The sequence below is a fragment of the Arachis duranensis genome, chromosome 4 (genome assembly GCF_000817695.3).
Source record: "Arachis duranensis cultivar V14167 chromosome 4, aradu.V14167.gnm2.J7QH, whole genome shotgun sequence".
Classification (NCBI taxonomy): domain Eukaryota; kingdom Viridiplantae; phylum Streptophyta; class Magnoliopsida; order Fabales; family Fabaceae; genus Arachis; species Arachis duranensis.
Genome location: NC_029775.3, coordinates 823,730 through 834,211, shown reverse-complemented (window position 1 = coordinate 834,211; position 10,482 = coordinate 823,730). Strand labels below are relative to the sequence as shown.

General features: G+C 33.6%; 2 protein-coding genes across 2 annotated transcripts; both read left to right on the top strand.

Moving 5' to 3' along the window:
• Positions 1-1,417: 1,417 nt before the first annotated feature.
• Positions 1,418-3,105, top strand: LOC107482458 (major pollen allergen Ole e 10-like). The gene is made up of 3 exons (XM_016102951.3): positions 1,418-1,535; positions 1,916-2,425; positions 2,931-3,105. Exons 1-3 carry the CDS (start codon positions 1,460-1,462, stop codon positions 2,960-2,962), a joined length of 618 nt encoding a protein of 205 aa, XP_015958437.1. The 5' UTR covers positions 1,418-1,459; the 3' UTR covers positions 2,963-3,105.
• Positions 3,106-5,385: 2,280 nt separating this feature from the next.
• Positions 5,386-7,511, top strand: LOC107482459 (mitochondrial import inner membrane translocase subunit Tim13). The gene is made up of 2 exons (XM_016102952.3): positions 5,386-5,607; positions 6,976-7,511. Exons 1-2 carry the CDS (start codon positions 5,494-5,496, stop codon positions 7,126-7,128), a joined length of 267 nt encoding a protein of 88 aa, XP_015958438.1. The 5' UTR covers positions 5,386-5,493; the 3' UTR covers positions 7,129-7,511.
• The last annotated feature ends 2,971 nt before the right edge of the window (positions 7,512-10,482 follow it).

Below are 10,482 nucleotides of genomic sequence, written 5' to 3'. Positions count from 1 at the left end.
TTTTAATATATACATACAACAAAAATATATTTGGTAAAATAATTTTTAAAATTTAAAAATATTATAATAAATATTAATGTAAAAATTAAATTTTAATATATGAGATTATATTAGAGTTTTTAATTTTGATAAGTACAAACCATCTTTAAAAGTATGGGTGTTCATGGGCCAGGTAAAATCGGATTTATCCTGACCCAGACTCGTCCCTAAATGTACATCGAGTCTATTTTTAAACCTTAATCCGGCTCTAGATCCGATGAAACTTAAACATTTTCGGGCCACAACTATATTGGATCCAAACCGGATGAAAAACGAGTCTTTAAAGCTTTAACAATAATTTATAAAGAAAAAATTTGTTACCGAAAAGTTAATATCCATATTTGAATTAGAATTTGTCCATAAATTCTAATTTGATGCTTTTTTAATCTATTTTCTAATTCAAACAAGTGTGATTAAAAATAAAATAATAAGCTTATAATTAAGAGAAAGTATAGAGAGTCAATGAAAATTTTGTACAATGTGTACAATTGAAGTTTAGAAAGTATTAAAGATATAACCATTAGTGTTACATTTTCCTATCAGGTTAAGTTTTTAGGATGAGTGATTTCATGACATAGTATTAGAGTTCTAGATCTGAAATGTCAAAAATTCAATCCTTGGTGAACCCCAAAATTAGCTAGGTTTTATGACATGAGATGTTTTATTATCCTTGGTACCCGGATGGTTATTCTGGATAGTACGGATGATGTTTATTTTATTCATATTGGATCAAAGATTTATAATATATATATTGATCGAGTGAAACCGGATTCACCTTGACCCAGACCCTGCCCAAAATAATAACCAAGTCTATTTTTGAGATTCTTACCCGACTCTAAATCCGGTGAAATCATACCAAATTAGTCTCTAAAATGTTTGAGACCCCCGAGTCTTCAAGCCGAATCAGGTCATGTGTACCCTGTTTAAAAGGTTTCACCTTAGATACTTTAAAAAACAATTCTATCTTTAAAAAACTGCGAATAAATATCTGATCTTATTGATTTACTATTAAAATGAAAAATTTATAATATCTCATCAAAAAATTTTACCAAATCAAAACTTAGATTAGATATAAAAAGACCTTAGATTCCATTTAGTTCTTTGAGTAGCAATCAAGCAAGATGAAAGTGCAGGTTGATGAAAGAATATATCCGTGAAAGAAAGAATTAGCTCTATTTTACACCTACTAAATCTTAAACAAAAGCAATTCGTCGCTATTCCTTTATCCTTTATACTTTGAGCGAATTATTATTTTGCTTGTCTAGAGATCATAGTGCGACAGCAACAAAATTAAAGTTACAAAAGAATCAACTTTAGATTTTATTCATGGAATCAACTACTTATATTGCTCTTGTCTTCGCCAAACTTGTATGTTTTATTCAACCTCTGTTTTTTTCTTTGCTGTGATAATATTGATGCAATGGAATCAAGAGCCACCATTGTTGCAGTTTGTTGCATCTTAATTGTGCCTTCCACCCTCTTCACTACTCTCGGCGGTAAAGAGCATGCACCACTAAACTTGTTTTCTTCATTTATTTATAATCATCATTGCAAATAAGTTAAAAACTCACCTGCAGTTAATAGTTGAGAGTAGATGAATGATTTGACTAAAATTTTATTTAATGGTTATTAATTATCAACTTCACGTGAAATTGATTTTACCTAAAATTTCACCTGCAAATAAAAAGGTGGAAACTCAAGTGCAGTTGACTTCACTTCACGTGAAATTGATAATTGAGAGCTGTTAGATAATTTAACTGATTTGACTAATTTTTTATCTAACGGCTTTTCGCTATCAACTTCATGTGAAGTGACTACAACTGAGTTTTCACCTAAAAAAACTCGAAATTCCAACTTGTTTTTGTTAATTTTGCAGATGCTAGAATTCATGGAAAAGCTTCAAAAGACAAGGTAGAATCTGTAGAGCGTTTTAACAAGTACTCATCACTGGGATATTCAGATTTTAATTCATATGGGTCTCCTTCTTCATTACCACTACCACCTTTCAATTCGGTAATAACACCACAGCTGGCACCAGAAACTTCCACCCCACTCTCTCCATTCACACCTTCACTACCACCACCACCAAAGCGTGCTCCAAAGCCGCCACCACCGCCGTCATCATCGAATTCTGCGCACCATAAAAAGGCAGTTTGGTGTGTAGCAAAGCCCACAGTGCCTGATCCGATAATAAAGGCGGCGATGGACTATGCTTGTGGGTCTGGGGCGGAGTGCAAGAGCATTCAGCCCAATGGGCCTTGCTACATTCCTAACACCATGCTGGCTCATGCTTCTTATGCTTTCAATAGTTACTGGCAGAACACAAAGGTTGGTGGAGGCACTTGTGACTTTGGTGGCACTGCAATGCTTGTAACAGTTGATCCAAGTAAGTCTCATTATATATAATCCAATTTGGTAAACAAGATTACAAGAACCTATTAGTGTTTGAACGATGAGACAGGGATACAGAAACACAAAATCGTGTTTGACAAATCAGACATAAATAGAGATACTGAATTAGTGTATTTTATGTCAATTTTGAGAGAAATAATACAAAAACACAAACAAAGAATACGACTTATTTTTTATTTATTCTTTTATTATTTTTATTAATTTTTCATAATTATATATTTTTATTATTATATTTTTCTTTTCAAATTTTTTGAATGAAAAAAATGAAAATAAATTGAATTTTTATAATTTGTTCTAATTTATTACTAAAAAAACTACAAAAACACAAAATTTTATGTTTATTTATGTCTTATTCTTAATATCTTATTTTGTTTTATTCTAAAGAATAAACGCAGCGTTAATTGACTCAAATAGTGTAAGTTATTTATTAAATTAAAATTTATCAGTTTTAATTTTCTCTTATCCATGCTTTTTCACAGGCTTTGGTAAATGCCAGTTCGTGTTGACTTAGCTTCCACGTTGCATGGAACACTCGACTTCAGATTTGTAGGTAGAATGGTGAAAATCTATGTTCAACATCATTTTTTATTTCTCCCTCAAAGAAATAATGTATCCAAAATTCTCATCGTAGCTAAAGTTTAAGTAACTTTCTCATGGTTTGTTATACAAGTGTTTGTCCTTTACCTAATGTGATATTGGATTTGATTATTATTCAAAAGGAAAATTATAAGATTTTTTATTTAAACAAAAAAAAGATATCTTAATGTTGTCCAAACTAAGATGCTCTTGTCCACACACTCTAACTCTAATTCGTAGATGTGACGGTTTCGCTTTCTAGTTTTTTATTTTCCATACAAGTTTTCATTCACTATACAAGTATTTTAAAAAAAAATATAAAATTTTATATTTTATAAACTGTATTTCAATGTCTCAATTTAAATGAAGAAACATAAAAACATATATTTTATGTACACTTGTGTGTTATTGTATTCATTAAAAATTTGTGTCTCAACAAGTGATATGTCATATGTACCACCATGTCTATATTTTTAGTATATATAGACACCAACCAAACATACGTTTATTGTCATTGTAGCCCAACAACAAAATCAGTTTCATCTTTTGGAGCATGGTAGTTGAAAAAACGAAGAAAATAAGAGTCCAAGGAAGATGATTAGGAGAAAATGATAGGAAGCATAGCTATTTTGAGCTAGGAATCGGGCTATCATAACAGGGAAGTAATAAAGTAGCAATTTATAAGGCAAGAACTCAAGAAGTGAAATACAATAGCATCTTAGACAAATCAAATAAAACAATCAATGGAGAAAAAAGATAGAGGACACACCAAATAAAGTTGAGGCCTCCCCTGAGTAATTAGTTGAAGACACATGTGGATAAAATGTGAGTTGAGTTGATGTGAGTTGAGTTTGAACCCTATCCGACCAATCTACACCTTATATATGTATATATTATATACTTATATGCAAACAAATTTTAGCGACTAAAAAAATATCATTAATTGATAATTTAATATTTTTTTACATAAAAATTAATTTTATTTTAAATTATCATCAAGTTATATAATGATATTGCATCTTTTTTGTAATCCGCAAATATCAAATAGGATTAGAATTGGAATATTCTCAATCCACAAATAAATTAAAATTGAATTCAAATCCTACTTTATTCTACCCATTGCCACGCTTACCAAAGACAATAGAAGAATAATACTATTAGTAGCCACAGAGAAAATAAAAACAGTCACTCGCTTAACGTTGAAATCCATAATCTAATTTGCTATTTGTTTTCCCTTTTCTTGAACAATGAAATCCATAATCAAATATAAAAAAATTCTCAAAACATCCATAATATCCACAATTCACTATGTAAATTAAGTAGTAGATTCAATTCACTCATTAGAACTAAATGATTAAGTCAGTTTATGAGTCATATTGAACTTGACTCGTTAATAGCGCAATAAGTTAAATTTGTGAACAGATGAGTCGATTTTAAATTTAAAATTGAGTTCAAAAATTAAACTATTAATTCGTGAGTCAGCTCGATCTATTAAACTATTAATACACATATTTTATATGTATTTAAACTATTTATTGTAGATCGAATAGATGATGAAGTAGAATATAACAAATTTAGTTAAATTATTCAAGATAGAAGAGAATAAAAAAAATGCATATATATATATATATATATTTTTAATTATTTAAANTATTTCTATTATTCTATCAAAATTTTGAGATTTTGAGTGTGTTTGAAAAGCATTAAAATAAAAAAAGAATTCTATTTTTTTAAAAAATGAATTCTAATTCTATTTCATATTCAAATTTATGATTTGAAAGAATTAATTATATGAATGAAATGAATTGTGTGTTCTTTATATTTTATTTTTGTGATTTTTTTATTTATTTTTATTTATTTATTAGGAATAATTTTGACATTTTAATCTTTAATAACAATGGAATTGTAAATCAAACATTTTTTATTCTGATTTAGTTTGAACAGTAATATAAAAATTGAAATTTTTTTGAGAATTAAAAATGATCTTTTTATTATATTTTAAACTATTTTTTTTTCGTGAGAATTATATTCTCAAAATGTTCCAAATAGGCTTTTACTTTTTATTGATATTAAAAACATTTGAAATTATTTTCTTTCAAAATAATTTTTAACTACTTTATTTCAACTAAATTCGTTATCAAAATTTTATTTGTAATTCGGATTTAAGTAAGGCGAAAGTTATGACAAAGTTATAAATTTTTAACAAAATTTTAATAACTAATATTAAAATTATACTTATTTATTATTTGATAATATTTTTAATTTGATTATATTAAATTAAAAAAATACTGCTAATGTGAGTTTAATTATAAATATATTTTGCAAGTGTTTTTAAAATTTGAAAGTTATGATAAATGAACAAATTGAGATTTAGGGTTTTACTCCGTTGAGTGAGAAGCGGCAAAGCCATACAACACAAAACGATTCAGTGTGCAGAGTGAGTGAGGAAGAAAGCAAGCAAAGCAAATGGATTCATTCTCAAGTCCTTCGCCTGGATCGTCGCAGCAAATGTCGGCGCAAGATCTCAAGAAACAGCTCCAGAGCCAGCTCGCCTTGGAATATGCTCAGCAATTTCTCGAGGTACATATCTTTCCTTTCATTCATGAAGGCATTGCCATTGTTTCTTGAATCTTGCTTGATCTGGATGAATTTGTATAGCGTAGTCGTTGATTTTGTTTTATCTTTCATGAATATTTATCTTCATTGCTTCTAACTTCAGTTGTAAAGTCCAGAAACAAAGAAACTTCACTTTTGTTTTATTTTATTTTTAACAAAGAATCGAGCACGGTACTCGAGGCTGAGATGAGATGCAACAGATTTTAAACACGAGGAATGCGAGAGAGTCATTAGAATTTATTATTTTTGACAATAAGTTAGCAATTAATGTTTAAAAGTACAGGATAAAGTATGATGTTAGATTATTAGACTAAAAGAATTGAGTTGATAGTTAAGTGAGAACTAAAATCAATAAATTCTGTTTTAACCACTAATCTGTGGTTTACTGGTTTCAACTGCAAGGTTCACTTTTATTTAACAACCTATTTTGATTTTTGGGTAAAGAGTTTGTGTGCCTGATTTCTCAGCAAATTAATAAAAATAATTTCAATCAGAGGAACTCTCTGCACAAAATATAGGTCCTGAATTTGCCAAAATGAACCTGCTTGCGCAGTATAGGTATCATCCTGGTTGATAATTTTCACAATTTGTCCTTTTGGTATTTTTCCTTGCCTCAGAACTATAGTTTTATTGACAAATCATCTTGAATTTAAACAATTCCTACAGTCTTATTGTACTTATTTTAACTGTTATTTATTAAAATAAAATATTATCAATGTGCTGTCTATAAAGGAGAATGCCGATTAGAAAATGATTAATGAGCAATTGGTCCCAAAGTCTACAAGAACTGAGCTCTAAATATGTTATTTCTTTGCCTGTTAAAACCAGATTGGTTTGTCCATTTATTTTCTTGTTTATGTAGATTTTATATAAAATTGAAAGGAGTTAGGAAATTCACGAAGGTTTGTTCATCATGTAGAAAGAGATGCAGTAACATGTAATCATTGAAGTTATCCTTTTGCACGTATCATCGTTGATGATACGAGCTGGATGTTCAATGTTATGAAATACTGAAATATCTTATGATGCAATTGATTTCCTCTATATGTTCAAGCGATTGTCCCAGCCACTTACATATATTATTGCAAAACTGTTGTATCACACAACAAAATATCGTAGCAATAGCCAGGGTAGGATAGTGAGGACCCTTCCACTAAACTGCTTGGCTGGGGCAATCCTGGTTCTAGCATATTAGAATGTTGACTTTGTTCGTTTAGGCTGTTGTTGTTATTGTTAGTTTTTTTTTTTTCTTTTCTTGGGAGCTGGTTTGGTTGGTCTTGTTTGATATGTGGATTCAGCTATTCACATGGTAACTTGTTTTTTTGTAAGCAGACAGTGAGAGGAAAGTGTTTTGAGAAGTGCATCACAAAACCAGGTTCAAGTCTCAGCGGGAGCGAAAGCAGTTGCATCTCTAGGTGTGTTGACCGATACATCGAGGCCACCGGCATAATTAGCAAGGCGTTATTTGGAGGGTCACAACATTGACGCCACAACCATTAGTAGAGGTCACCATGAAATTTTCATCTACATTGTTGAATCTTTAAGTTGCTCAACTTGAACTAGTTAGTGGCGTTGGAGAATATTTGCTTGGTGTTTTTCTCCTTGATACCAAGACGATTATGTGCTTATTTTTTTGTTATCCAGATAGCTGAGATTAACGGTTGTTTTCAACAGTTTCATACTTGTTTTTTTTTTCTTATATCATTTAACTTTACAAGTCTTTTAATAAGATACATCATTGAAATGAAGTATTCTGTATCTATTCGTTTGATTGTAAAAGGGTATATGCGAAGATTGTTTATTCTTTCGAGAAAACATATAGCTCTAGAGAAGACATGGAGCGTTGTTATAATTTTAACCTTTGAACGCGAAAAAAGACGGATCACATTACATTATATTAAAGATTATTCATTTGAGAATTTTTTATTTCGGTACCTATATTATATATTACGGGGTGTTCAAAGTTGATTCAATTCGAACAAAATTGATCAACGGAACTAAAAAAAATAAAAAATCGAACAAACCGAAAGAAATAAAATTTTGTAGTTTTTTGTTCGGTTTGGTATAGTTTTTTATTTTGACACTAAAAATTTGAACCAAACCAAACCGGTATATATAACTGCATATATCTAGGAGTGTTCAAATCCAGATATATAACTGCATATATCTAGGAGTGTTCAAATCCAAACCGATTCAAATTCAACTGCTCATCCAATCCAATTCAAACTGAAAATCGATTAAAACTGCACTAATTTGGATTTGATTAGATTTTCTACTCATGAAACCCGGTCAGAAATAATTGATTTTGGGAACCCGTGAAGCTTCACCACTTAACGATAACTGCAGCCACCTCCTTGGCCGAGAAAGGATGTGATAACGGGATAAAATAGACATATTTGCTCAACCGATGGACCACCACAAAAATGGTGTCCATGTCCTTAGACTTGGATAAGCTAACCACGAAGTCCATCGTCACATGTTCCCATATCCTCTTTGGAACCGGTAAGGACACCCTTGTTGAGATGACACATCCCGCCACCCGTTGGTTGAGGCGTCGGTCTCGATAACAAACTCTTTTGAGGAATCTGGAATAACCAAAGTGGGAAGTGTTCCCATGAGGGATTTATGTTTTTGAAAAGCTGCCATAGCTCGATTGTTCCATTCAAAAGCATTCTTCCTTGTCAAATCTGTAAATGGTTTAGTATTTGTGCCATACCCTTGCACAAACCGACAATAGTACCCCATGAGGCTTAAAAACCCCTGTAAAGCACGTAGTCTTTAGGGAGCGGCCAAGCAAGCATGGCATTGATTTCGCCTCAGCTGAGACTATATGGCCCAGATACTCAACGGAATCTACTGCAAAAGTGCACTTCTTGGCATTTGACACAAGCTGATTGGCAATTAATATGCGAAATACCTTCTGCAAGTGATCGGCATAACTCTCAATGTCGCGATTGTAGATCAAAATATCATCAACTAAGACCAACACAAACTTCCATAATAGCAGCTTAAGGATGTCATTCATCAATGCTTGGAACGAACTTAGTGCTTTGGTTAAACCAAAGGGCATTACCAAAAACTCGTACTGTCCCTCATGCGTCTGAAAGACAGTTTTGGGAATATCCTCGTCGCGCATCCTAATTTGGTGCTTGGAAAAAACTGTGGCTCCCGCCAATTCATCCAAAAGCTCATCAATGATTGGGATAAAAAAAATTGTCCGCCACAGTTATCCCATTTAAAGCGCAATAGTTGACAAAAAATCTCCGACTCTCATCTTTCTTCTTGACCAACAAGATGGGACTAGCATAGGGGCTCATACTTGGCCAGATGATTTCCAAAACCATTTCCTCAATCACCGCTTTTTGGTGGTGTGGAAAGTGGTAAGGCCTAATGTTAGGGACTGCAGACCCGTCCTTTAAAGGAATAGTGTGATCATGCCACCGATACAGCAGTAAACCTAGTAGGGATTGAAAGACTACCTCATGAGCATCCAACACCGTTGTATCAACTGTGGAATACTTGTGACCGAGGTCGAGTGAAAACTTAAATCCCCATAATACAATTCCGGATCACCCTTCAAGGTTAAAGCCTCCACACCCTTGAGTATCTCAATGAGTCCTTAAAATTGGCTCAAATGACTTCGAGCTTATCTAGCCACGCCAACCCCAAAACCAACTCAGCCTCATCAATGGGGAATAGGTAGAAATCCTCAGTTCTGGACATCCCCTGGAAGCTCAGTGTAACCCCCTTGCATCTGCCTTGTCCCCTCGAATAGCGCCAATCTGCCACCCTTACATAGAACCTAGGCGTGGTATCCACGACCAAACCCAACTCTACTGGGATTTCTGGTGCTAAAAAGTTGTTTGAGGTGCCACAATCCACCATCACCCGCACATGACGTCCCCACACCTAAGCTCACGCTTTGACTGACCTATGTGGCAGTTAGAGCATGAAAGTTTGAGCTCCAATTGCTCTACTGCCTCCAGAACGGCTTCGTGCTCTAACCAATCTCCCTCCTCAACCTCAGGTTCCATAATCAACAACTTGAATTCCTTGTTCTTGCACACATACCCTGCTGAGTATGGTTCATCGTAGAAGCAGCACTGGCCTCGTACACGTTTAGCTTTGTAGTCCTCGTTGCTAAGGTGCGGCACTCCCCGCTGTTTCGGAGGCTCCATCCCTGACTCCGCACTCTTGCTTGCCGGACCTGTCGCCGCCGCTATGAGAACCAACCATTTAGGAATGAAGTTTTGTGTCATAGGCTTACCAACTGTGGCGGGAGTTCTTCCTTCCCGTTCTAACAGTTTTAACAGAAAATTCACAAAACTAAAACCAACTAATCAACTAGTATTTATAGGCAACTGTTAGGACTGAGAACTATTTCCCTTATGCCTGCTAGTGCAGCTCAAAGGAAACAACTAGATAGCTAATTTACAGCAATTAGTAACTAAAACAACTAACTCCGCCTATGTTACACTTGCGGTACATAACCGGTCCCAAACCCGGATAAAGGAGGAGGGTTGTGTTAGGTCTTCGGCAACCAACGTAAAAATATAGCCGAACCCCCCATGACATGAATCAAAGACATTATTGCGCTAAAGCTAGGTCGTTACCCGGAAGTAACGCGCCGTATGGCTCGAGTACGGTGTCAAAGCAAGAGCCGCTGCATCGGTGCTCGGATGTAGTGTTAAATGAGCAAGGGTTCTCGCGTTTTCGTGAACGGACGAGGGTAAATAAGCTAGTTCACAAAGGAAAAGGTAAAGGTCGAAGCGACAAAATGTTGAGATTTGGGACATGGAACATAGGCACTCTAACAGGAAAGTCCATGGAGGTGGTGGA

What these genes read in the sequence shown, in the direction of transcription:
- LOC107482459 (XM_016102952.3), top strand. Translation starts at nt 5,494, where the DNA reads ATGGATTCATTCTCAAGTCCTTCGCCTGGATCGTCGCAGCAAATGTCG. An exon ending in ATGCTCAGCAATTTCTCGAG is followed by an intron (nt 5,608 to 6,975) that starts GTACATATCTTT and finishes TTTTGTAAGCAG; the next exon opens with ACAGTGAGAGGAAAGTGTTT.
- LOC107482458 (XM_016102951.3), top strand. Translation starts at nt 1,460, where the DNA reads ATGGAATCAAGAGCCACCATTGTTGCAGTTTGTTGCATCTTAATTGTG. An exon ending in CCTCTTCACTACTCTCGGCG is followed by an intron (nt 1,536 to 1,915) that starts GTAAAGAGCATG and finishes TTAATTTTGCAG; the next exon opens with ATGCTAGAATTCATGGAAAA. An exon ending in GCTTGTAACAGTTGATCCAA is followed by an intron (nt 2,426 to 2,930) that starts GTAAGTCTCATT and finishes GCTTTTTCACAG; the next exon opens with GCTTTGGTAAATGCCAGTTC.